Source organism: Vicugna pacos, chromosome 9 (genome assembly GCF_048564905.1).
Source record: "Vicugna pacos chromosome 9, VicPac4, whole genome shotgun sequence".
Taxonomy (NCBI): domain Eukaryota; kingdom Metazoa; phylum Chordata; class Mammalia; order Artiodactyla; family Camelidae; genus Vicugna; species Vicugna pacos.
Window position 1 is genome coordinate 9312213 of NC_132995.1, and position 27533 is coordinate 9339745.

Sequence of the window (27533 nt, forward strand, 5' to 3'; positions counted from 1 at the left end):
CCAACCCTAGTCATGGCGGCTTCTATCTTTGGCCCATTCATTCCTGTCCCATTACCCAGTATGCCTTCCGTCCCATTCATTTCAGTTTGGTTGCTTGAACCCCCGTTAGCTCATTTCTGTCAGTTCACTTCCATCGTTCTTCCAGCCCTTCCTTAACTAACCATCAAGTTTTGGGTCCACTACCCATTATACCTGGGACCCCTATTTCTCCATTATTCATCCCCCCGGCTCATTCATTCGGATCTATTACCCATCATACCCTGAGCCCCTATTACAACATTATACATAATTTTGCCTTTGGCCAATTCTCAATTGCCAGTTATTCATTAAACCTGGGCCCTTCATAATTAATTACTGTTATTTCTATCTCTGTTCTGTTTATTTCTGTCCATGACCCATTAGACTGCTGTTGCACGGATTCCCTTTCATTAACCACCATGCCCTGGACTCCTCCCCCTCTCCTTCCATTACCCATCGCTGTTTTTGGCTTATGCATTTTTGCTCATTATCCCCTGAATTATTTTGTTTTTATATATTTGGCCCTTTTCTTTTTGTCTGTAACCCATCTTGATTTCTAGTCCACTGATTCTCTTAAGCCCTGGACCCCCCCCCCCAATTCATTACACATCATATCTCACCCCTATCCCCTTGACAGCCCACAGAAAACACGAGTTGAGACCTGACAAAAGTACAAACTTATATTTTTAAGGAAACGCTATATTACAGAAACAATACCACATTCCCTACCCGCAACCCAGATGATCCACTTTCCCCCTACTCCCCAAGGGAGATGTTTGGGTCCAATCCCACTGGGGCAGGAGTAAAAGGACTCAGTAGTCTTCAAAGTAACAGCAGGTTCTTCTCCCAAGACTGGGGTCAACAAGGCACACTCTGCATGAGGCTCACCCCATCTAGCCCTGAGCTGGGGCTTAATTCCCTGTAGACAGGAATTAGGGTAGTTGGGGCTCAGGGATGGGTCTGTACCCTGAGTCTCCTGCTGGCAGGAGGGAGGAAATGGGGAAGTTCCGTCTTGAGCTGGGGAATCCTCTTCCTCCCACTTTTGGGGGACAGGGTGGGGACTGGGCAAGTGAGGCTCTGCTGCCTGGAGGGCTCAGGTCTGGGCAGCAGTATGCCCCCAATGCCCACCCCACAGCAGAGCTATTGGGAGTTACTGCCTGAGGACAAATCAGAGGTCTGGGGTCTTCTTTGGGATTTGGGGGTAGTCTGGAGATGGTGGTGCATGAGAGGTATGATTTATGGTCAGCCTGAGGAGTCCTTGGGTGAGAGGCTGTGCAGAAACATACCTCCCCCGGCCCCTCATGGGATAAGGTTATCGGGTTTCCATTGTCATGACCCATTTCTCTGAATCAGAGATCAGGAATTAGAGGTCATAGTGGATCCACCAAGGTAGAAATCACAGATGAGATGCATGTGTGTTAACTGACTGGCCTGGCCAGAGGTCAGGGGGCCCTAGATCCCTGGCAGAAAGCTGAGGGATCAAAAAATGAGAAGTAAGAGGACAGAGTCTTGGCGGCTTACACATACATGGCCCGGGACATGACAAAGCCTTTGCCCTGGTAGGAGTCAGAGGGGCTGGAGTAGGACAGGGCGTCGTAGATGGGGTTGATCTTGTCCAGATAGTCTTCTTCCTCCTCCTCCTCCTCTAGATCCAGGGAAACCCTCTCAACAGCAGGTGGCCCTGGAGGTACCAGGATGGGGGATCCCAGGCTTGTGGCCCCCAGGAGCAGGGGCCCTGACCGTTCTTCCAAGGTGGGCAGCTCATGGTATCGAGGCATTTCCTGGGGGTGAAGAAGGAATGAGCCCAAGGTCACCTCTTGAGTGTAACACAGAATCTAAATCTGCTCCTTGACCCCCAAATCCTGCCCACGCTCTCCCCATACCAACCAGACCTGACCACACCCCATATCACCCCTTGTCACCTGGATAGATATTGCACTGGGACAATCATATAGCTCGTCCCTAACTCGAAGCCCAGAGCATGGACTGTCAATCCTAAGCCTCTCCTTTTTTTTTTTTATTATTTAATTCTTATGTTCACTTTATTCCTTGGTTGCTTGATTTAAATTTCTAAGTAATTTGTCTCTTGAAAAGTATGTGGATTGAATATTTTCTAAGTTTTTACTCACAGTGTATCACTACAGCTAAGATCTCAGTTTCCCTGAACAAGTAGGTATAAATTCAACTCCTAATACCATCTATTTCTGTGTGACCCTAAGTAAAATTTAACAATTCTGTGCTGCGTCCTTCGCAGCTTGGGACCATGTCTGAGGATGGGCGATGCAAGACTTATGAAACAGAGACAAAGTAAAGAGCAAAGATGGGACCAAGGGACTCAAGATCTTGTGGTTCTAGAGTAAGCCTCTCCTTTTCTTTTGATCACTGACCCCAAGTCTTTCCCCATGAACCTTTGACTTTAATCTTGACCTAAGCTTAGCTCTAAATAGCCCCTTGAAACTTGACCTATCTCAAACTCAACATCCAACCTCTGACCTCCAGGAGACCGCTGAGGAGAGACACTACTTGTCTTGTTCCAGTTCCCGGCACAGTGTCCAGCAAATGGAGATACTCAACCAATTTTCTTTGATGGAGTGACTTCAAATGCTAACCTCATGTCCTTGAACTTTTACAGCTATGACCTCAAGAATGAATCCTAAATGCATCTCAGTGCTCTAAGCTCTAATCAGAGATACAGTCCTGAACTTGAGTTGGACATTTACTCCTTGACCTCTTATGTCAAGAGTCCCTTAAACCCAGACCCCGAATCTTACTCTTGTTGTCTCCCGGGCTCCTACCTGCTCGGTGCATGATACGCCAGCATCAAAGTAGGGGGTCTTGAGTGGGCTGTGCTCCGAGGCCCCCAAGGTAAAGAGCTGGGAGGGCTGTGGTGGGAAAGATGGGGTAGGTCAGGACCCCACCCCCAGACAGCCTCTCCCCATCAGCCCCCCTCCCAGGTCTGGCCTCAGTGGGGAAAGGTAGTGAGGGGGTGGGTGCAGCCTGAGCTCCAGGGAAGTGCTCACCATCTCTGGCTCCTCCAGCTTTGCCTTTGGGGTCGGTGGCTTGTATGAGGGAGGCCCCTCCAGGCTGTGGGGTAGAAGGTAAGTCAGGTAGAGGCTAAGCCCTGAGCAACCTACCCCAGGGTCACTACCCATGTTCCTCCTTCTGCCTGATCTCCCTTTCCACCACCCACCTTCCTTGCCCAGCTAACTACTGCACATCCCATGGCTTTCTTTTCTTCCAGGAAGCCTTCCTGACTCTCTAAGAGAATCAGGAACTCCTCTTACATGATAATATCCATCTATACGTCCCTCATGGGGCACTAACTGAGTTTGTATTTGAAATGTTGTTTCTGATATCATTCAATGACTGTGAGCCATGTGAGGGGGGAAAAATGAGATCTGTGTTGTCAACACGGTGTTCCCAGAACCCATTATGAGGAATTCAGGGAATATTTGTTAAAAGAGAGAATGGATAAATGAATGAAATGCTTTCCTGTCCCCTAAACCAGGTTAAATTCACTCATTCTACATACCCACAGACCAGAGCATCCTCTCTCTGTGTGTGTATGTGTGTGTGTGTGTGTGTGTGTGTGTGTGTGTGTGTGTGTGTGTGTATATATATATATATATATACACACAAATGATGATGCTTAATATGTCTTCTATCCTCAGCTCAGATGTCCCTACATCCAGGAAGCCCTCCCTGATCTTCCAGGCTGAGGCAGGTGCCCCTCCTGGCCTCCTACAGCTCCCTCAGCTTCCTGAGCCCATCCCTGGCCATGCTGTCACTGTTTGGGGACAAGTCAGTCTCCTCCAGACTGTGTGAACCCCAGCAGGGCAGGACCAGGGCCATCTCAGGCACCACTGAGTCTCAGCACCGGGCTGGGCTTAGGAGGAGAGATCAATAGCAAGTTGTTGGTTTGCACTGATAAGATGATTAAGACAGTGGTTCACAAACTTTCCTGTGCATCTTAGGGAGCTTGTTATAAACACAGATGCTGAGCCCTTCTTTTAAAAGCTCTGATTCAGTAGGTTTGGTGTAAGCCCAGGATTATGCATTTTTAATAAGTGTTCCCCCTCACACACACTGGATAGTATTATTTCAGAACCATTTTGCCTGCCAAGTATTTTCTTGCTGGATGAATTTCAGCAAGTGATTTCAGCTCTCTGAACCTGTTAGTCTTTGAGAAAATGGGTATCTTAGCTCCCTCTGAGAATTTAAGTTTCCATGACATGACACCTTTATGTGTGTGAACATACTTTAAATGTTTGTCTCATCATTATGTCCCTAACTTTCAGGACCTCATCCCAAGTAGGCATGTTGATACATGTCTGAGTACACGTTGAATGAATGAATGGATATGAGGCTTCACTGAGATCACACATGTAAAATGCATCTCGCCAAGCCTGGCACATAACAGATGTTCTACACAGAGAAGTGGGGCTAGTTTCCCTCAATATTCAGGCTCCTCTTTCCTCACAGTAATAGAGATTTTGGCTGGGCACATGGCCACCCAGAATAAAGACTACATTTCCCAGTTTCCTCTGCAGCTGGGGCATCCACGTAACTAGATTCTGGCCAATGAGAAATGAGAAGTGATGGGTTCCTTTACAGGGCTATCGCCTACCCTCGACTTCCCTTTCCCTTTCCCACTGGTAAGGGTGGGGTCATCGAGGCCAGGATGGCTGTGTCTTGTTGGAATGTGAATAAAGGCCACACTTGGTGGAGCAACAAGATAGCAGGATCCTGGGCTCTGATGACCTCACAGAGCAGAACTGTCATACCCATGCTTTCTAGAAGGCAGAAATAAACTCTCCTCTCCGGCCAATGCAAGTCATAGTTATTTTGGGTCCCTCTGTTTCATACAGCCCATTATGGGTTATTTTCTCCCAGCCTCATCCCCGACCCTGTGCTCCTCAGTTCTGGGACCCCTCCCCCATTTGCTTCTCAGGGCCCCTCACTCACTCCTCCTCCTCCTCTGCCCCCTGCAGCCTCTGCTCTTTCTTCTGCTGCCGGCAGATGAGGATGCCCGTGGCGGCCACAGCAGTAGCAATGATGGCAGCGATGATCCCCCCAATGATGCCGCCTGTGGCCCCTGCGCCTGCTGTGTTGGGTGTCTCTGCAAGAAGAGGGACAGCGTAAGGGAGTCTCCAGGAGGAAGCCATAACTCTTTATTCCCAGCCCCCCCAAGTCTCCACCCACCTGCCTACCTCCTCTCCCAAGGGCAGGGAACATTCTTTTTATTCACCTAACCCTTCCTGAGCATTTGTTGCATGAGAGAGTGGTGAACAAAGCATACAAAATTCCCAGTCTCATGGGACTTACATTTTGTTGGGCAGGGAGGCCAACAGTAGAGAAATATACACAATAGCTATCATCCAGGTGACAGTAAGTGATAGAGGATAACAATATATAGTGGAGGGGGGAGGGTGTAGCTCAGTGGTAGAGCACATGCTTAGCATACACGAGGTCCTGGGTTCAATCCCCAGTACCTCCACTAAAAAAAAAATAAATAAACAAATGAACCTAATTACCACCCACCCCCTGCCCTGGAAAAAAAAAACAATATATAGAAGGTGATAAGTGACAGAGCAGGGGCCCTCAAGGGTAGTCAGAGAGAGCCTTACTATGAGGTGACATTTGAGCAAAGACCTGAAGGAACTGTAGGGGGCAAGCCATGAGAATATGAGAGCATTCCAGGCAGAGCAAACAGCCAGTGCAAAGGCCCTGCGGAGGAAGCCTCAGGTTGTTTTTAAGGACAGCAAGGAGGCCATGTGGCCAGAGCAGTGATGACTGGGAGAGTGGGGAGCTAAGGGACCGGAGGTTATGGGGAAGGGGTGGAGCGAAAAGGCAGAAAATTGGAGGGGAGTGGGTGATTCTGAGATTGAGATCAGAACCCTGAATTCATTACACAGAATGGATTCATCCTGGGCAGAGGTCCATAGCTCCTCCAACCTAACAGGAAAAGGGGGTGAGAGAAGCCCATGACCCCGTGGACCTCTCCTTTTGTAACATTTCCTACTTCCTGAGTCTTATTGGACCAGTTACCTGTTTACTTGCCAGTTTCCACACTGTGCGCTCCAAGGGGCGGGGTCTGGCATACAGCTGGCGTTTGCTAGCAGTGTAGGGAAGGGCCCAGCAGGGGCACTCAGGGACCTACTGTAAGCCAGATAGACCAAACTCCCCCCGCTGCCCTCCTGTCACTACCTTCCCATTTGGGAGGAGGCGATGGTGGTGGGGGGGGGCACTGGACGGAGCGGGACAGACAACAACCAACCAAAGGAAATAACACGTGCGCAAAGGCGTCCCCCTTCCATCAACCCCACTGCACAGACGAGGACAGAAAGCTGCCCCGGGGATGCCGGCTGCATCCCTGGACTCTCAGATTTGTGATTTCCAGAACTTTCTGTTCCACAGCCTGGCATCCTCCGGAGGGCTTCAGAGCCGGGGGTGTGGGGATGTCAGAGTAATTGCCGCTCGGTCCATCCACATGCGGTCATCCTAAGATGGCTGCGATTCTCGTCGTCGCCCGGGAGGGCCAGGCGAGCTCGGCGGAGTCACCGCTGTGTCCCCGGCAGAGTAGGTGGGGGTCAATGCTGGTGGAAGGAACAAGCTGACCAAGCCCCTGCTGGGTGCTCAGCAACGCTCTGGGCGTTTGGGCGCAGCCTTACTGAATCCCAGGACACCCCCGGGAGCAGAGGTTATGGGGATTTAACCCTGCCCGCCCCCTCGCCCCCACCGCAGCCCCCAGCTTGGGTTTGAGAGATTTTCTAAGATACAAAGCTGTAGCCCCTCCCTCTGAATCACTGAAAATCCCCTTGGGCCCAGCCTGGGGACAAGGGAACAGGAAGGAGGTAGGAAAGGCCACTGCGGTGTTCTCAAGAGGTGGGACTTTCCCAGTTCCTCAGCATCCCCACCTGCCCTGCCCCTCAGAGCCCTCAGAATGCAGGGGGGCAGCCCTCCCTCCCAATACCCTCAGCAACCTTGCAGAGGTCAGGTCTGAGCTGCCCCCAGAGGATCACTCACAGCACCTCCCCACCCGCAAGTGCCCAGGAGTCCAGGATCCCAGCCCTGCTCTCCTGGAGATCTCAGGGCTCCCACCAGTCTGGCCTTTCCACCCAGGAAGGCAGCTTCCATCCTGGAACCCCCAAGTCCAAGCACCCCAGCCTCTAGGCCCAGTTTCCAGTCCCACTGGCCTCAGGGGTCTTGGGCATCCAATGTGTCTTTCAAGGACCCAAGTGACCAGAGCCCCGCCCACCCCAGGCTCCCACTTTCCAGGGCCCAGTTGAGTTTTCCCCACCTCCTGGGACCTAGCAGTCCCTGTCCCACCCCACAAGGAGGGGGTCTGATGTATTACAAGACACCCCCAATGTTTTCCTCCAAGGCATTTATTAACTCCTGAGTGTCATGGGGGCTGGGGCAGGCTGGAGCCCAAATCGAGTCCCTGGGGGCCCTCTGTGGGTCCCCATTACCGAGCTCCCCCCCGGGGGGCCTCCCCATCCCCATGCAGCCCTGGAGACAGAAGTCCAGTGTGTGATAGTCCACCTCCCTGCGAACCCCAGGAAAGTAAGTGGGAGGTAGCATTTGAATTCCAGTGTCCGGACAAACGAGTTCAACCGGTCTTGGAACCCTTGGCCTTGGTGGCAGGCTGTGTCTCTGTCTCTGTCTGCCTGTCTTGGGAATCACACATAAACTGCCCACCGGGAGATGAGGGAGCCGTCCAGCTGGGACTCCATGTCGTCCTCCAGTGCCGGGGGTGGAGGCAACATAAGGCCTTTCTCTGCCTTCTCCTCCTCGTCCTCCTCGTCCTCCTCTTCCTTGCCCTCTGGCCTCAGGGGACCAGGGGCCGTTGGCGTCCAGAAAACGGGGCCCCCATTCCCAAACACCTGAGTTTTCGGATCGTAGGATCCTCCTCTGCCGCCGTCGCCGCCTCCGCCAGGGCTCTTCCTCCTCCTTCTCACCCTCAGCAGGATGAATGCTAAGGACCCCCCAGCCAGAAGCAGCAGCACCAGCAGTGTCCCCCCCATAGCCCCCCACACCGCTGGACCCACGTCTCGGGGTGAGGCCCGGGGGGTGTCTGAGGAGAGAGAAGAAGGGGGTGAGAGGGAGAGAGAGAGAAGGAGACACAAGGTCAAGAGGATACATCTGGTGGGGGTGGGACACAGGGCACAGCAGGGCGTGACGGGAACTAGGGAGGTTGACTCTGGGCAGAAGAACAGAGGAGGTTGGGGTGGGGGGTGGGAGGATGTATTGTAGGGGAACAGAGCCAATATTTTGTAATAACTGTAAATGGAGTGTAACCTTTAAAAATTGCATAAAAATAGAAAAGTTTGAAAACTTAAGTAAAAGAGAAAAAACAGGATGGAGGAGGAGGTGCAGGAGAGAAGGGGGACCCATTCGCTCTTCGCTACAGGCTGGGTGCTTTGTACGTGGAGGGGTTGCCAACAGGTGGCCCCTAGATGGGTTTCCTTACACTCACGCAGTGTTTTTCAAAAATTAAACATGCCAGCCAACATTTAAAGCACCAGGCCATTTCACTGCAAATTCCAGATTTCTCTTAGAGGGAAGAAATCAGAACTGGCAACACTAAACTCTCACCTCCGCCTGGTGAAGGGCTGTGGCTGAGTGAGGTTGGTGACTCAGAAGCGAGCAGAGTTCCCCACCTGCCCCTCAGCCCATCATTTGCCAGGACCCCATAGGCATCCCATAGGCATCTGAGTTTGCAACCCTCTCCCAGAAGCTGAGGTCAGGGTCACGGAATCTTGGGGCCCTGATCTAGTCAGGAAGAGGCAGAGCTGGATGTAAGCTTGAGGCTGTTTCCAAAGCTCTTTGCATTTGAAGCGGGTAAGGGGCCTCCTGATAATTTCTTCCTTGGGAGCGGCTGGGGGCATGCATCCCCAGTGTGGAAAATGAGGCTCCCAGCGCCCACAGTCCTGGTTTCCTCTCCCTGCAGGGGCTGAGGTGGCGGGAGTGGACGGCTCTGGGGAACTTTGGGGGAGGTGGAAAAGGAAGCCAGGGAACACTAAGGAGGGAGGAGTGAGAATTGGGAGGAGGTCTGGACCCCAAGGCAGGGACAGATGATGCACCCTGCACCTTTTATCTTTTATCACACCCCCGCCCCACCCACCTGCACGCGGAGCCTGATTGGGAGAGGCCAGGGAGGATCTGCTTTGTGCCCTCCCACCCCTCCCCACGCCTCTGCACACAGGAGGGGCTAGGACCCGGGCTCCCGAGGGTATCTGTTTCCAGGGCTTTTCAAAAAGGGGGTCACGACCTAGGGGACTGTCCGATCAGTTGGGTGACTCACAAGCAGCAGTAAAACAAAGAAGAACAGAGAAAGTTTACCTAAGGTATGAATGGTATGTACTATTTTGTGAAACTTTTAGTGGGGGAATATATTTCTATACTTGTCCCCGGGGCGGGAGGCGTGAAGGGCTTCTTTCTGTGAGTGCTCGTCAGGAACGTCTGGAGACCAGTCTTTGCGCATGTTGGAACGTGCGTCTGCGTTTCTGGAGGTGGTATTTTGGAGATGGTGGATGTCTGTGTTCCTGTCTGTGGGCAGAACTTCTCCAAAGCCTCCCTGAATCAACGTCCAGCCTGGTGTGCACCCTGCGTACTTAGCCTGGGATGTGCACTGTGTCCGCAGGTATGAACCCCAATCCGTGAGTGACTGCATGTGCGGGTTTGCGCGCACATGGGAACATGAGGTGTCTCCAAGACCCTCTGCGGGGACTCAGCCAAGAGCTGGGAGTAAGTCTCCTCTCTGGGCAAAGCCCTCTGTTGACCCATTCACCACCATCTGTGACTGCATTTCTACGGTGTTCAGAGTGCATCCCCATGTCTGTTGGTGTTCATCTGTAGGTGTGCGTCTTTGTGATGATATTTTTGACCATATGCGGGTCTGCAGTTACCTTTGGGGGAGTCGGGGGGGTCTTTCCAGTGCGCTGAGTCTTTCTCTGGGGGTGTGATTCTGTGTGTGCGGCCCCCCACGCCCCAGGCTCCTGACAGGACTCTGAGAACGTGTGTTTCACTGGGTGAATGTTGCCGAAGGGCTAAACTCTGAAGCTGGTGTTTTCTCTTTGGGGGTTACCAGCAGTGGACATCTCTGGGGTTTCTGGGTGTTTTGGGGGAGTGTCTGTGTTTCCGTGGTTGTATATTCCTCCAATGGCCCTTAAGTGTGACCGTGCCTGTGCTCTGCAGGCTCCACCCCATGGAGGTGCCGACTGAACGAGTGTGGGTGGGAAGACCAGTTTCTCAGGTGTATATTTGGGGTCCAGGGGTGTATTTCCGGTTGGGCACCTTGTTGGGTCGATGGGGTGACCCTTCTCTGGATGTGCCTTTGAGGCGGGGACGGCAACTCCATCAGCATTGTATCCCCAACATCAAGGAGAGTGCCTGGCAAAGAGGAAGCCTCAACACATATTTGTCAGATGATGATTTGTTGAAAGAGTATCATTATAATGGGGTTTCTGGAGTTTCTGACGGTGGGCCCCTGACAACGTCTCTGAGTTGCTTTCTCGGCACCTGTGCGTGAGTGATGGCGTTGCGGCACGTGGAACAGCTGCTCCGAGGTTCTTTTTGCTTCCGGCGTGTCTGTCTCCCTCCCTCCAGGTGTGCGTGTTTGCACACCCGAGTGTCAAATGTGCTGAGGGTGTGCCACAGTCTCTCTGGGTGTGTGGTTTGTGGGTTTCTGGGTAGCTACGTTGTATCTCCCTGGCGAGAGTCTCAGTTCCTGAAGAGGAATCGTTTTCCTTTGGGTCTTTCGAGGGGGGCGTGTGTGTGTGTGTGTGTGTGACGGTCATCTCAGTAAGGTGGTCTCCCTCCCTCTGTCTCTAGATGTGGGTGTGTCTGTCTTCACACCTATGCCTGTGAATTTGCCTTTGATTGGGTTTCTTTTCTATTTTTTTGAGGGGGAAGGTTGGGAGGAAGACCATTTGGCTTATTTATTTACCTTGTCTTACATGGAGGTACCCGTGGACTGAAACCTGCTGAGCTTACCCTCTGCCGCTGAGCTAGCCCCGCCCCCTGCCCCAGTTGGGTTTCTCAGGGCAGGCTCTCCTCCCACCCACTGAGGCCCCGGGACAGTCCCTGCGTCCCTCCGAGCATCTGGGCCTACAGGGATGATTCCAGCCCCATTTCCATCAGCCTGAGCTTAGTTTGGCTTCATGCTTTTCCTCTCCGGCTACGTGTCTTGGGTCCCATCTGTGTTTCTGAGTTCACAGCAGGGAGACTCTGAGAACTTCTGTCCCATGGACACATCAGCCACCATTTCCGAAATCCCACCTCCAGAAACACAAACATCCCAACACACACGCTCAAACTAGTCTCCAGGTGGTCCTGACCAGCACTGGCGGTAAGAAGCCCATTGTTTCTGAGTGTTTGTTTCTGTCTAGCTCCCCTCACGAGCCTCTGTGACGTTAGTTGTGTGATCTTTGGGTGTGTCTCACTGGCCGCAGGCCGGGCCAATGTCCCTGGGTCTCTCTTCCTGAAGACCTTTCCCAGGCCTCGACTTTTAGGAAGCCCCCAGCCCAGGCCTCCACCTCCTACTTCCTCTGTCAACACCTACCCTGTCACCCCAATCCAGACCCCACCTGGGGGTAAGAAATGAAAGCCACTTTGCCCTCCTCTCCCATCAGCGAGGCGGGTCTGAATCCTCTCGAGGTCGGCGGTGCAGTCTCCCACAGTGCAGCCCCAGAACCCAGAAAGGAGGAACACTTGGGGAACAGACCCAGGGCCACACACACCACCCCCAAGACCTGCTTACCTCGAACGAGAACCATCTGCTCAGCATGGCCTGTGCCCACGGCGTTGGTGACCGTGCAGATGAACGTGGTATTGAACAGCCTGTCCACCGAGTGGACGATCAGCTTAGGGCCCTGGGCTACTGCTGAGGCTGGGAAGACGCCTGAAGTCCTGGAGGGTGTGGGGCTCATGTGAGAGGGGAGCACAGGTCTGGTCCCTGATGCCCTCAGAAACCAAGCTCTGTGGACCTGAAACTTACTCCTTGACACCCCAAACTGCCAGCTCCTTCCTTCTGGAGGACTCACAGTTTCCGGCCTCTGATGTTCCTCTTTCATGCCTCTTTCATGACACAGGAGTCCAGGCTCCCAGCCCCTCCTCCCTCAGACCCAAGAGTCTGGGTCCACACAGGACTCACGTGCTCCAGTCGTAGCCTGTGGGCTCCGGTTTGCTGCGGACGTCACAGTTTAGGGTGGCCTCACTGCGGCCGATGTACCAGTTGTCATCATAGCCGGAGATGGAGACTTCGGGGGGGTCTGGAAGAAATGGGGGGACTGGTTCAGAGACAGAGAGAATCCTAAGGCGGGTGACAGGTGAGCAGGTCGATGGGAATCCCAAAGAAATAGGGGTGGGGTTGGCAGGAGGCGGACCCAAGGAAAGTGCCTGGGGCACATCAGTCTTGGCAGCCCAGATGTTGTTCTGGGGTCATTTTGGGGAAGTTGTTATACAGTGCAGGCAGCGCCCCAGGGAGCCACTATAGATAATGTGTGTCATTCCTGACATGCCCAGAGTAGATAAGGGAATTAGCTTCACTGAAGGCATTGTCTGGGGAGCTAGTATAGAAAATGCTGAGTTGGGGTATGGGGTGTGTTTGGACAGTGGCTGGAAAAGCTGCTAAAGTTACTGTTTGGCAGGGTTTGTGGGAAGAATGCCAGGGGAGCCTCTCTAATATTAGGGGGTGCTGGTGTAGGCAGTTCGGGGAAGAGCTAGCATGAAACTTATTGAAAGGGGTCAGTATAGACTAGGTCCAGAGGGGCTAATGTGATCATACTAGGGGGCAGAAGTTGGTGTAGAGACCTCAGGAGAGTCAGTATAGACAGTGCCCAGGCAGCCAATTTAGATAGTATGAGTTGGGGTGGAAACGGTGTGGGTGACAATATTGCGGTGGGCAGTGTAGTTGATAGAGACAGTAAGGGAGCAATGTCACCTGGGGTCTATGGGAGCCGGAAAAGATATTGTTGGGGGCAGTTGTGTGTTGGTAAACTGGCCCTCTCAAAAGGGAAAAAAAGGAAAGAATAGCCTTGATTTGCAATGTTTGCCAATTTCCTTGGTATAAACACGCCCCGTGGTTGTTGTGGTTGATTCAAAATATCAGTAAGACTTCTCTGGATGCAGAATTGGGATAAGAGGTATAAAACCAGCCCCTGCAAACCCATTCTGATTTACCATCGTGGTAGCAAGATGAGAGCCTAGTGAAGCCGGTGTAGACAATGAGGGGACAGTGCGTCGATGTTGTCCAGGGGAGCCGGTATAGACAATGGGCAGGAAAGCAGTGCAGAATTTGACCCAGAGGACCAATGTAGACAACACTTAGCGATAGTGTAGACAGTGCCCTAGAGAAGCCAGTGTAGACAGTATTGGGGGTGTGGTCACATCTTAATGCACTCACAGCGCACAGAGAGGATCACAGGCTTCAGGTCAGGCTCCTCAAAGCTCTCGTGTTCCACTTTGCAAGTTATCTCGACCCCATCTGCTCGGCCCAAGGGTACCAAGATAAAGCGGCTGGTGACGGTGACTGTGCCAGGCAGGGGCCCTGACGTCTGGGTCTCTTTGGTCTCCCCATCCAAGGATGACAGCCAGGAGACTCGGGCGGGTGGCCGGCCACCCGAGGAGACACAGCGGGCCACGGGTACAGGCTCCAGGCTCAGTGTGACCTCCTGTGCTTTGGCATCATTCTGGGGCTTGGCTGGGGAGAGGAATAGAGGGTGAGTCACTGCTCACCTACAGTAATTCAACAAACACCTCTGCAGTAGAGCTGAGCAGTTAAGCCCCAACTGCCTGGGTTCAAATCCCAGCTTTGCTGCTTTGCAGCTGGATGGCTTTGGGTAAGTCATTTCCCATCTCTGTACCAGTTTCCTCTTTTGTGAAGTGGAGATAATAAAAGTACCCACCACCACATAGAATTGTTGTGTTGATTGAATAAATTGATACATCAAACACTTTGGACAGTGCCTGACACGCACTGTGCTACTTAAATGTTAGCCATTATGTTATATTTTCTGTTCTGCTTTGCTAGAAAAGCAGAGACACTGTCCACAAGTCTGGAAGAGGCCAATATTTAAAAAGAAAAGCTGGGGTAGGAGACATAGTTCAGTGGTAGAACACATGCTTAGCATTCACAGGGTCCTGGGTTTAATCCCCAGACCTTCCATTAGAAAAAATAAAATGAAAAACAAAAAGAAAAGCTAAAGTAGAATAATCTGGTTCAAAGGTCCAGCTGCAAAGGCCTCCGACTTCTTTTCCTGTAATCACCACTAGATTGTGGTGCCAGAAGTGGGATCAAGGCAATGGAGATTCCCAAAGCTGTACATCCTTTGCCCTTTCCACCCATCGTCCTGGAAAATATGGAAGAATATTAGGCGGGGTGAACCCCCATGAGGAATAATAATGGCAACCCACAGTTATTGCTGTGGGCTGACAGTTCCCTGAGTTCTAGTCACCTTCTGGATCTCACCACCTAGGTACCTCAATTCAGTATGGCCCTCCTCTCCTTTCCCTCTTCTCTCCCAACCACCAGAGTCTCTGATGGACCTCCCAACATCCTTCCCGGTCACCCTCCTATCTGTCCTCTGACAGCTCCAGGCACGCCCACCCCACCCCTGCTCCTGCCCACTGCAGGGTCTTAGCGACTTGCATTGCCCCACTACTGGAGTGCTCTAGCCTCCCTTCTCCTTGTCTTGCTCCTCCTTCTCCAGATCCAGCTTCACTTCATCAAGGGAACTTCCCTCATGGCTGTCTCTCCAAGAAAGCAGAGGCTTCACTGTTCTGTTCTGTATTTTCGTAGGTGCCTGGTGCAGGATAGGTGCTCTATGTATGTCTTGAACAGAACAAATGATTGCAGAAGAAGAGAGACCTTGGCAAGGGGTGGATGGGAGAAGAGCTGTGCTTTATGCAAAACAGTTGGTTTCAGGGCTCCCAGGGAAGGGAAGTGTGGACCCAGGGACAGTACAGGGGACACTTCTCAAACTTTCTGGGGCTGACTGGAAGGAAAGAAAGTGTCCAGAGTGGTGTGGCTTCTGTGGAGTTGCCAAGGGGGAAGGCGGAATCCCAGGGGAATGCCAAGATTTGGCAAGAAATAGTGACCTTCAAAAAGATGCCTTCCTTCCTTCCTTAAGTCTTCCCCATTTTGCTAAATGGTTGTGTGGGTCACCTTTCTGCTGCTGCCAGGAGGCTGGGAGTCCTCCCTGATCCTCCTCCTCCCTTAATTCATGGACAAGTGCCTACCGTCTCCTGAAAGTGTGATTATTCCACTTCACTCCCCTTCCCTCCCTCCTTCCCTGCTTCTTCCCTCTTCCAGCCAATGCCTTCTCTCACCTGGCCTCCCTGCTTCTGTCTACCTTTGTCTACCCCTCGCATGGCACCCCACACAGCAGCCAGTCTTTTTTTTTTTTTAAACAATTTCAACAGTCTGATAAGGGTGCTCTTAGGGTTTGAAACCCTCTGATGGCTCCGAATAGTATTTTAGTTGAAGTCCAGCCATTGGGCCTCCATCTCTGAGGCCCAAGCAGTCTGGCCCTGTTGGTTTTTCTGCCTCACTGAGGGTCACTCAAGCCCCTGCCACCAACCTCACCAGCCTCCTTTCTGTTCTGGGAACACGCCAAGGTCACTCTCACGTCCCAGCTTCGCATAGGCTGTTCCCTCTGCTTGTGCATTCACTCCTCTGCTCCTGGACGTGTCCCCGAGTTGGCTCCTTCCTACACTCTGGGACTCGACTAAGAGGCTTTTGCTGACCGTTCTATCTAAATGAGTCCACTGGGTCTCTTAGTCTGAGTGGTACAACATCCTTGTGTTCCTTTTATCTGACAATTTGACTACTCTTTGGCTTCACCTCTAAAATATTTCCAAAATCCGACCTCTTCTCACCACCCCACTGCCTCTGCCTTGGTCTAATTGCTGTCACCTCCCGCCTGGACTTATGCAGTCACCTCCTTTGTGATTCCACCTTCACCCTTGACACAGACAGAAGGAGCCTGTGAAAACCCAAGCCAGATCACATCTTTCCCTTGCTCAGAACTTCCTGTAGCTCTTCTTCGCTCAGGGCAAAAGCCAAAATCTTCACATGGTCCATGAGGCTGTCTGTGATCTATGCTCCCCCATCACTCATTGGCCTTGTCTCCTCTTACTTTCCCTGACTTTACCCCCACTCACGTGTCTCCCGGCCACACTGATTTCCTTGCTCTTCCTCAGGCATTCCAGGTATGCCCTGCCTCAGGGCTTTTGCACTTGCCATTCCCTCTGGCTGGAACTCTCTTCTGTTAGATAGCCTGCAGGACTTCCTTACCTCCGAGTTTTGGTTCAGATATCACCAGACCACCCTCGCTAAAACTGTAACCTGCTCCCCTCCAACTTCCAAAGCCCCTATAAGCACCTGAGTCACACTTATTTTTTTTTAATTATTATTTTTAATGGAGGTACTGGGGATTGAACCCAGGACCTCCTGTCTGCTAAGCATGCACTCTACTAGTGAACCATACCCACCCCCCTTATTTTTCTTAGTTGTTATTCACTCTCAAGCACCCCTTCATCGGAGCGTAAGCTGCAGGAGGACAGGGGGTTCTGTCTTCCTCGCTGCTTTACCCCTAGAATAGTGCCTGGCATCGAGTAGGTCCTCAATACATATTTGTTGAATGCCTTGCTGCCTGCTGTATCTCCAACTTGCAGGACAGCGTGGAGCAAACAGCAGGTGCTTAATGAATATCTGCCAGTTGACTGGAGACCACAGCTAAGGCAGAGAGACAGATCGGAGCGGGGGGGGGGCCCACACCACGCCCCTCCCACTTTGCTGCCTCCCCGCCCCGCACCCTGCTCACCTATGACTCTGAGCCAGGTCACCCCCCGACTGGTACCCCGGGGGAAGGTGGCAAAGTCGCAGGTGTAGTTGCCCTCGTCCTCCACTGTCAGCCCCCGGAGGGCCAGCGTGGCGTCCCGCAGCTCCATCTCGGTGCCTTGCCCGGCCCCGGTGCTCTGCCCGGCACTGACGAAGGACAGCCGCTCCTTGCCCGGCTGCGGGCTGGGGAAGCTGGGACCATACGTAGGGTGGAAGACGGCCACGTTCTGGCTGCCCTCGGGCGCGTCCGGGCGCAGCCACGTCACCTGGGACACTCGGACTTCAGGCGCTGGGGGCAGCAGGTGGCACGGTAGCTCTACGGTGTCCCCAAGGCGGCCCCGCACCTCGGCTGCCACGCGAACTCGCACATCCTGGGCTCCTGGGGGGAGAGGAGAGAGGTTGGGAGGGGGAAGGACCCAGATACCTCCTGGCAGGCAGGGACATCTGTGAGGGAGCCCCACCGGGAAATGCAGGCTCCAAATGCGACGCAGGAAACTTCATGAGGTCCCAATCCCAAAAGGTCAGCCAGATTAAATGGTTTGGGGGAAAACTAGGACATTTGTGGTCCGGGATAGATTTCATATTATTATGGGATGACTATAACCTTCACGTAACCTTAGGTGTGAAGATTAAATTGTGGATTTACAGTGTTCCTTTTTCTGAGAAGGTAAAGGGTGGAAATGCCATGTCTGCAACGTATTCTCAAATGGTTCATCCAAAAAAAAAAAAAAAAAGAAAAGATAGAGAAACTGATGAAACAAACGTAGCAAAACATGACCTGCTGTGAAGTCTAGGGACAGAGGATGAGGGAGGCTGCTGGGCCATACTTCCAACTTACACATGTATGGCTGAGATGTTTCATTCTAAAATGTTTGGAGGAAAAAAGAATCCTCCAAAAATAAACCCCAAATCTATCACAAAATCAATTTTAAAACATTTAAATGAGGCTAGTTTTCATTTTTTCCTGCGTGGTAATACTACTTTCTCTCATCTTTCTAGAAATAGAACTACAGCCCTCTGAGCCTATTTTTTAAAACAGTTTTCTTAAGATGTAATTCCCACTCACCCATTAAAAGCATACTATTCAGGGGTGGGCATCGCTCAGTGGTGGAGCATATGCTCAGCCTGCATGAGGTCCTGGGTACAATCCCCAATACCTCCATTAAACGACAAAAGGAAAATTCAAAAAAAAAAAAAAAAAGGATTCCCTCAAATAAATAAATAAAAGTGTATAATTAAATGGCTTTTTGTATATTCATGAGAATGGTGCACCCATCACTATAATCAAGTTTAGGACATTTTGATAATCCCCCAAAGAAATCCCTGTACCCATTAAACAGTCACTCCCATTCCCCCTCCTCCCAGCCCCTAGGAATCACTAAACTATTTTCTGTCTCCATAGATTTGCCTCTTCTCTTTTGGGAGGAGAAGGGGGAAGGTAATTAGGTTTGTTTGTTTGTTTGTTTGTTTGTTTGTTTATTTATTTATATTATTATTTTTAATGGAGGTACTAGGGATTGAATCTAGGATGTCATGCATGCTAAACCTGTGCTCTACCACTGACCTATACTCTCCGCCCAGATTTGCCTCTTCTGCATACTTCACATAAATAGAATCCTACAATGTGTCCAGCTTCTTTCACTTGGCATAATGTTTTCAAGGTGCATCCAAGTTATAACATAGATCAGTGCCTTGTTCCTTTTTACTGCTGAGTAATATTTCATCATATGGAGAGACCACTTTTGTGTATCCAGTCATCAGATGATGGACACTTCTACCTTTTGGCATCTACGAATAAAGCTATTGTGAACACCTGAGTACCAGTTTTTGTCAGAATGTGTGTTTTTCATTTCTTAGCTTATCTTTTGTTTTCTGACTTTTAAGAAACACTGGAATAAAGATGAATGTTTCTCTGTGGTGTGAGGCAGTACAGCATGGCGACTGAGGGCACAGACTGCCTGGGTTTGAATCCTGGCTCTGCTGCTTCCTGGCTGTGTGACATTAGGCAAGTCATTTAACCTCTCTGTGCCTCAGTTGCCTCAGCTGTCAAATGAGGGTAATAATAACACCCACTTCTTTGGGGTTGTTGTGAGGATAAAAGAATATTTGTAGAGCACTTAGCATGGGGCCACAGGAAACAGATGAGTGCTTGGTAAATAAACACATCCAGGTAAGTATAATTACAAGTAGCGCTTGACACCCAGCCTCGAGGCAAGGCCCACGTCCTGTCGCAAGGGGCACCTGCTGCCCAAGATGTCAGGTGAGGAGCGTGTGCAGACCCTGGCCTCACACAGGAATCCAGGGTACATGAACAGAGGGTCCCTGGCAGAAGGCAGCCCCTCTGGCAGGACTCATTCCAGGTGCGTCTGGGAAGATGCCATCAGTGAAGGTCTTCATGTGACACTGACATCATCTCATGGAATCTCCACATGTCCTGCAACTCGAACCCAAGGGTGCCCCCCTGGGAGATGGGGCTCCTCCCCTGGCAGAGGGACTGCACTACAGAGTGTCATGTGAGGGACCCTGGAGCAGATGGCTGGGGGCTTCTGGCTGGCTCTTTCCCTTTCCAGGTGGGTGACCCTGTTTTGAGACTCAATTCCTCCTTCTGTAAAATGGGGATGTTTAAGCAGCCTTGCAGGGTCCCTGGCTACAAGTCCCCTAAATGACGTTCTCCTGTAACACTTCACAGGGCTGGACGGGGGAGCCGCGCCGAGGCAGTCCTCTGCCTGCTGCAGGCCAAATCCGGCTCTCAGTACTCTCGGTCATGTTTACTTTTGGCCCACATAGCATTGTTTCAGATGTGAACTAGCAGCCCCGAAGAGCCTGGAGATTGAAGGTAAAAATCCAGACAAAAGTCAGGATGGGCTCTGGGGGCCAGAGGTGAGTGGAGCTGAGGAAGGGCTGCCCCCTTCCCTCAAGGCACTCCTTCAGGTGCCAGGACCCCTAACTGCAGGGCCCCCAAAGGCACTGAGTCTGGGGCAAGGGTCCCCAAAGGCTCTACTCCTTTCTAGCTGAATGAGGAAGGAATGGTATGCAGTCAGGGGAGGGCGAAAACATCCGGGCCAGTGTAAGCTGCAGAGAGCGGGGGGGGGGGGGGGGGGGGATGAGGGGGGCAGGGGGCGGGGGGGGGCAAGGACTTGAGTTTTGTTCTTGAGGCAAGTGGGAGCCATTGAGGGTTCTTCAACTGGAGAAGAACTTGGCTAAAGCCAAGGAGATCTAGGTTGTGGGGAGGAGCTGGGCAGAAATGGATTATCAGACAGGCCTGAAAAGGCAACTTGATAAAAAGACCCAGAGTTTAAGACTGAGCCTGGGGGTGGGGGAGGAGATGGACTCCTCCAGGAGGCTTTAGAACTTCAAGGGATTTAGGTGGGGCAGAGGGAGGAGCCTGCGAGAATGCGCCCACCAGCCAATCTTTCCCAGCCTATGCAAATCCATGCAAATAGACAGTGACTCAACACAGGCCCTGGGGGGTGGAGGGTCAGCCCCTGAGGACTGGGACTTGTCTAGTTTCCTGTTGTACCCTCAGAGCCTACACCAGGGCCTGGCACATAGTAAGTGCTCAAGAAACACTGTTAAAAAAAACTGTTGAATAACTATCAAGCTCTGTTCTGGATGCTGATGTCACAGATGAGTCAGGGCAAATCAGGGGCTTGTCCTCCAGGAATTGACAGTTCTAGGGGAGAAAGCTATTACATAGATAGTCATCACCAAAAAATGCCAGGAAGACTGAAGGGGTGGGGCTAGGGGTGGGGGAAGTAACTAGAGCAGGGGCCTGACCCATCTGAGGGGAAGGGCAAGAGGGCTTCCTGGAGGGGGAGACCTTTCCTTTCCTTTTCAAGGGAAGCCAAGCTCTGGGCCCACAGAGCCCCACACTTCTCTCTGGGTCACTGGTCCCTTCTGGGACTCCGCTTTCCTGCCCAAAGGAAGTCCTTGTGATTGCAAGATGCCTCTCTTCTGAAGGAGGCTGCCCTCCTGGATCTAGAGTGGCGCCTCAGCCCTGGCAGCTCCAGAGAAGTAAAAAAAATCCACTTCTAGCTTCTTGTGGGGCAAGCTCCTCTGGAAGTTCTTTCATCACAAAACTCTGCCCCACCTCTCCCCTCACCGACTAGCTGACCCCATCTCACACAACAGATTTTCAAGGGCCTTGTAAGCTCCCTGAGGGCAGGAATTCTTTGCCTTGTCTTGCTCACAGCTGTCCCCTCAGTATCTGCAACAGAGACTGGCTCCTAGGAGATGCTCAGTATTTGCTGAATGAACGAGTTCTAAAATCCCACAGCTCTAGGAGTTTCTAATTCTGAATGAATGAATATAATGGTCCAGCCCCTGGGCGGGGATGGGGGCGTTAGTGGCCCATTTTTAGGCATTTCCACCTCAGTGAAAAGTTCAAGATAGAAACTCTGGAGTCATCCCTGACTCCCTTTCCTCTCACCCACACGCAAGCCATCAGGAAATCCTATTAGCACCATCTTCAAAATGTATCAGCAAGTGGACCAGGTCTGACTCCTGCATGGCCTGTATCCTGGTCTAATGCAGTAGCATCTCTCCCCTGGGTCATTCCCCCCATGGAGCATTGCCCTTGTCTCCCTGTACCTCCTAGTCTGTCCCCACATGCCACAGGGAAACTACAAACCAGGTCCCTTGTCTCTCTGCTTAGAGCCCTCCGGTGGTTCACTCCTCACCAAAACAAAAAGCTCAAGTCTTTACAGTGGTCCACAAACCCCTGTGTGATCCTATGCCTGTCCTTTTTCCCACCCTCTCCCCTTGGCAGACCCTGCTCCAGCCACAGTGCCCTCCTCACTGTTCCTCAGACATGCCAGGCAAGTCCTACCTCAGGGCATTTGCACTTGTCCTCCCATCCTGGAACTCTCTTCCCCAGCAGGTCCCCACAGCTCCCTCCCTTTGGGTTTTTGCTCAGCGAAAGTCCCTTATCTGCCTAAGAGCAGAAACTCCCTTGACCCTGTTTCATTTTCTTCTCAGCACCTGATGTATCTCTCCCGCTAGAACATCAGTGTAGTGGGCAGGGAGCTTTCTGTCTTGTTCACTGCTGTATCCCTAGAGCCTAGAACCGTGCCTGGCACACTGTAGGTGCTCCATAAATGTGTTGAATGAATGAATGAGGTAAGGATGGGGAATTCACAGTGCACTAGGTCACAAAGGTTAAGGCCGTGTTAGAGTTTGAGCTTTTTCTTGGGGGCACTGGGGAGCCATGGAGAGTTATAAGCAGAGAGAGGAACAGGGTTAGGTTTGTGCTTTAGAAAGAGCCCTCAGAATGGCGTGGGGCAGGGCTTTGCAGGTCAGGGCTGTTGGGATGGAGGATGAACCAGACGTTCAGAAGTTGGAATGGTTGGGACACAGAGGCCGACAGGCTGGGTAGAGGGGTGCTGGGGGGACAAGGTGTGGGCTGATGCCCAGATGTGTTTCAGGCAGAGGCAGGGGAAGTGAAACCAGGGGGATGGCTGGCCTGGAGTTCAGGCCCTAGTGTCCGGCAGGCTTCTGGGCGGGGACCTGTGCCCTGACCTTGGCCAGGATAGGGCCAGCACCACAGCAGGGGAGAGGACGGCCGTGGGAACACTGGCCTCTCTCAGCTTCCCTTGGCAAGCCAGGCTGGTGACATCTTCACGAGGTGTCAGCTAGGTCCCCAAACATGCTTCCGCTCCCTGTGGCCTGGGATGTAGACTTCCTGTGGGGGCAGAGTGGGGGCTACCCAGGGTACTGTATGAGCCCAGGGGAAAACTTTGGTGGGTGGTACAGAGACAGAGCCTGAGGTCCTGAGATCCGGGCAGGGGAAATCAAGGCTGAGAGGAAGGGGCTGGGGACGCCGACTCCTGGGTCCTTGCCTGGCTGGCTCCTCACGGTGGCTTGGTTCACCCACCTCCCAACTTGTAATACATCATGACTTGCCCTCTCACCGCAGGGTATGGCGGACTCCAGCAGGCCCTTGAAGGCCAGTGTGCTTGGAATGCTGGCCTCAGCTACCTTGTTAATTAATTAATGGCATTAATCACAGTGCCCACCCCCACCCAGCGGACATCTGGGAGCCGGTTTTGGGGGGTGAGCAGCAGCACTGTCAGGATATGGGGCTGTCTGCCTGCATCTCTGCACCTGCCTCCTGCAGCCCACCTCTCTGGTGGAGGTCATCCCTCAGCTCAGGGGATCCCCCTGCCTTGGTCTGAGCTTTCCCTGCCTTTCTGCAGGGGCTCCACCATCCGGGAAGGCCTCCTCTGTGGGATGTGATACTTCTGGGGGTCAATCTCTAGGACTGTTCTTCCTGGCCGAGCCCCTCAGACAGAATCCTACTCTACCATTCTAGCCAGTCCAGAGTTTACATCTGAACACTTCTGTCTCTGAGATTCCTCCTCCTCTTCTTCCTGCTGGTCCTGTCTCTTTGATCTCCGGTGTCTCCCTCTGTTCTGGTTGTTAGAGTCCCAAGTCTGTCCCTCTGTGTCCCCAACTCCTAGGGTCTCTGGTCTCTGCCTCTGTCTCTTTCGGAGTCTCTGTTCTTCTTACCTGTGTCTCCCAAGAGTCCCTGGTCTCTGCTTTCTGTGTCTCTCTGTCTCTCTAACAGCTTTACTGAGATATAATTCCTATACCATACAATTCGCCCGAAGTGTCCAGTTCAATGGTTTTTAGTAAATTCATAGATTTGTGCATCCATCACCACAATCAATTTCAAATCATTTTCACCAGCCCCCAAAGATCCTAGCTGTTCTCATATTCTCTTTCTTCCATACCACTGCCATCTAAGGTCTGGGTCTTTCCAGGTCTGGGTTTCCCAGTCTCTGGCATCTGGTTCCTTGCATCGATTCCTGGAGTCTCTAATCTCTCAAGGTTTCTTGTCTGCAACTCTCACAGTCTCTGTTTCTCCATGTCTCTGACCCCGGACTCTCTCTGCCCCCTGGGTCTCCTCATCCCTGCCTGTCTCTCCACAATTCTGACACACTTTCTCTGTGCTGGGCCATCTCGCTGGGTCCCCTCTTCTCCTCCCCCTCCTGCTCCGTTTCTCAGCAGTGCTGGGGCATTAAAAATGTAACAGCGTCCCAGGCAGGGGCGGGGGAGCTGGCCAGCATGTCCAACTCCCTGTCCCTCCTACGTCCAGCACTCCCCATGGCCCCTACACACTGCTGGCCTTGAGGCTTTCCTGTGCCCTGATGTCTCTGGGTCATGGCATCGCCGTCATTGATGGCTGGGGTCTTTTGGGTTCCCTGCCTGTCACCAAACCTCTAAGTCTGTCTCTTTATGCTGTTTCTGCCTTTATCCAGATGTCTGTCCAGCTCCCACCCCCCTGCCTTTCTCTGTCCCATCCCAGTGTCTCTCTGCCCCATCCCTATAACTCCAGGCTGTATTTTATTCCTCCCATCTCTGGATTCCATCTCTGTGTGTGTCTCTGACCTCATCCCTAAATTTGTTTCTGACGTCCTCCCTCTATTCGCTTCTGTCCCCATCCCTGTATCTCTGGCCTCTCCATTGCATCCCCACTTCCCTCACCCCAGGATGTGAGCAGACCCACCCCCACCTCTCCTGTGTCCAGTCCTGCTTCCCTAACGAGAAGAGACAGCAGGCCAGCAGTCCTCTCTCCTCCCATCCCCCTCCGCTACTGTGGGGCTGCCTGGCTGACATGGATGAGCAGTGAAAGCTGGGGAGGACTGGGGAGGGGAGCCGGCCCAGCAGGAAACCCAGGTGGTGCACCCACATTCCGTGGAGACCAAGGAGGGGGAAGGCAGAGGAGCTAGGGATAGGGAAACAGAGATAGATGGAAAGGAGGGAGAGATGGCAAGAAAGGAAGAGAGAAAGAGCTCGGAGAGAGATTAGCTAGCCAGAGAAGCAGAGAGGGAGAGGGTGAGCATGGAGAGAGGAAGAGGGGGAGAGAAAGTGAGGGAAGGAGGGGAGGGAGAGACCTAGAAAGAGAGAGGAGGGGAGGGAGGGAGGGAGAGAGGCAGAGAGGAGAGACAGCAGAGAGTAAAGGCACAAGGATGGAGGATCAGGAAAGGGGAAGACCTCATCCCCAGGTGCTAAGAGCTTTACCCTGGGATCCATGAGACCTCTAAATCCTCCCAATGGCCCTGCAGGGAAAGAGCTGTTAACTCAGTTTTACAAAGGAGGAAATGGAGGCTCAGAGGCACTTTCTGGAGCTCACCTGGTGGGGCAGAGCCAAGAAAAGCAGTCTGGCTTCCCCAGGGACTGGCTGTGGACCCTGGAAAAGTGGCTTGCCCTTTCTAAGCTTCTGTTTCCTTGTTTGCAAAATGGAAACAGGAACTAAGCCTGTCTCCCAGAGTCCACCATGAGATCATGCACCAAGTCATCATTTGACACAAGGTGGGGTGGATTCTGAGCCCTCTCCCAGAGGTGGCAGGTTCTGACTTTATCTCCCTATTTCTGACAGAGGGAGAGGCAGGTGAGGCAAGAGTCAGTACCCAGCCCTGGGTCACAGCTGGGAGACAATTCAGAGACACGCTGGGAGAAAAGACAGGATGATCAGGGCTCCCCCCAGCTCCCTTCACACTTTCTAGCAAATCTTTGGGAAACTCCAGTACCTTGAGTTTCCAGCTGGGAATAAACAGCCGGGTCACCTGCAAGGGGCGGGACCAGAGCCTCCTTCACCTGTTTCCTCCCAGCCCCTCCCTCTCCTGGGGCTGCGCCCCTCCACTATGGGAGGTGGGGGGAACAGGAGTGGGTAGTGGGCAGAGCAGAGGGATTAGGGCGGCGTCTCCCCGCGTCCATCTCCCGCAGCGGCTCCGAGGACAAAGGCGCTACTAGAGGAAAGATAAGGTCCCGAAACAGGGAGTCCGAAACCAGGAGCCATGAGAGCGCCCGACTTGCCCGGCCCTGCCCTGCCCTGGCTCGGCCCGACAAAAAGTGAAACCGGGAAAACTTCCCCAGGGACGTCCCCGCTGACGGCTCTCAGGGAACAGGAAGGGTCCCAGCCGGTGGGACTCGGCTTTCTTAATCTACGTGGGACACAGCCGACCGAGCCTCCAGCGTCCAGAGCCTCCGGCCTTCCATTATATCTAGAACCCAAGAGACAGGGTTTCTGCCCACATTTATATCTGAATCTCAGGAGACATTCCAATGCCCACAATTAAATCTGGAGCCCAGGAGACAGGCCGCTTGCCTTCCCCTCCCTCTAGTTCTACCTGGGACCCAGGAGACAGAGCCGCCTGCTCACAGTCTGGAACCCACACACAAGTAAGAGCGTTTTCTGCCCCCAATTCTACCAGGACCCCGGTAGACATAGCCCCTAGCCTTCATTCTCCCTGGGACCTAAGAGAGAGAGCCCCCAGCCCCTATTTTTTTTCTGAGGCTCAGGAGTCAGAGCCTTCAGCACGGGGTTGGAACCCTCAGGCCCTTCCCCGTCGCCGAACTGTCATTCTTGGGCCCTCCAAGGGAACCAAAGTCCGAGCTCCCCGCTCTTCTTGAAGACCTCGGCATCTGACCCCCTGCCCTCAATGCTCCCCGGGCCTCAGACTCCCAACTCTGGGAGAAGGAAAGATGAGGGGTGGTCTCGCTTCATCATCGCGACCCTCCTGCTGAGGTGGGGAGGGGGTTGGGTCCGCGCACGGCGTGGGGGGGGGGTGCCTGCGGTCTCTCACCAGTTTCCCGGAGCAATAGCAGCAGCAACGGCAGTAGCGGTAGAGTCGGCGGCGACAATCTCGACGGCGGGAGGGCTGTGGCCCGGGCCATGGGGGGCCCGGGGAGGGACTGGGCCCAGGAAAGGGCCTGCGGGCCACTCTGCGTGCGCCGATCGGCTGGGCGGACAAGCAGGTTCCTGGGTAATTCCAGCCGCGCTCTGCTCTCCCGGCTCAGCTCTCGCGGCCCGACTCTCCCAGTTCGGCGTCCCTGGCCTCTAGCTTCTTTCTGGCTTCGGACTCACTGACGTCACAGGACTCACCCCTTTCCTCCCCCCAAAAGCGGAGCCGATCCGGCCACGCCCCCTCATGCCGTTCTGACTCCGCCCTCTCCTGGGATTCCACGCCTGTCCCTCCCCAGGATTCTCCGCCAGCCCCGCCCCGTACCCCCCACGCCGCATTCCTCTCCTTCTCTTTCCCAGGATTCTACACCTGCTGTCAGGATCCTATGTTCGCCACCCCCAGGATTCTTTGATCGCCGCCCCCATCCCCCAGAATTCTATTTTTGCCCTCTCCTGGTGTTCAAACCCCGCCCCCTTTGTGTTATAGCCACGCCCTCTTACACTCGCGGTGGCCTTCGCGCCTCGCCCCCATCTAATGAGGTGCTCTTATAGAGCCTTCTTCACGACTTCCGGCCGTTTCCACCCACGCCGTTCAAGATAGCCCCGCCCACCCGCTCTCCCCGTAGTCTGCCCCTCCCCTCCCCAGGAGCCCGGTACGGCCTGGCCTCCGCCCGGCCTCTGCCCCGCTCTACGTTAGTCGAAGCCGCCTCGTCGCACCTGCGTGAGGCACGTGGGTTCTCATAGGCCCTCCCCTCTGGAGCCCCGCCCCCATGCTGAGACACCCTCCTCGCATCCCCTTCCCTGCCTAGCAACTTCCCCAGTTCTCGTCCCGCGCCCGCTTTGTCTCTCCGGTCTGTGCAAGATTTCAGCGTACCCTGGTTTCCTTCTAATTTCTGCCTCGGGACACTGGGAGTTGCCGCTTCGTTTCTTTTCAGATATATCTGTCCCTTTTAGTTTCTCTGTCTTTGTGTCTCATTATCTTTG

At 53.0% G+C, this 27533-nt stretch overlaps 1 protein-coding gene across 2 annotated transcripts; it reads right to left on the reverse strand.

Moving 5' to 3' along the window:
* Nucleotides 1–684: 684 nt before the first annotated feature.
* On the reverse strand, nucleotides 685–26864 carry NECTIN2 (nectin cell adhesion molecule 2). Of its 2 annotated transcripts, XM_006208579.4 has the most exons (9): nucleotides 26452–26864; nucleotides 16848–17243; nucleotides 13427–13723; nucleotides 12176–12293; nucleotides 11783–11931; nucleotides 4984–5137; nucleotides 3039–3102; nucleotides 2814–2900; nucleotides 685–1799 (listed from the first exon to the last, which is right to left on the reverse strand). In XM_006208579.4, the coding sequence occupies exons 1-9, from the start codon at nucleotides 26540–26542 to the stop codon at nucleotides 1536–1538; spliced, it is 1620 nt and encodes a 539-aa protein (XP_006208641.1). In that variant the 5' UTR covers nucleotides 26543–26864; the 3' UTR covers nucleotides 685–1535. The 2 variants fall into 2 exon arrangements, with proteins under 2 accessions (XP_006208641.1, XP_006208642.1); XM_006208580.4 differs by lacking the exons at nucleotides 685–1799; nucleotides 2814–2900; nucleotides 3039–3102; nucleotides 4984–5137 and adding an exon at nucleotides 7389–8095 and having other exon boundaries at nucleotides 26452–26853.
* Nucleotides 26865–27533: the final 669 nt, after the last annotated feature.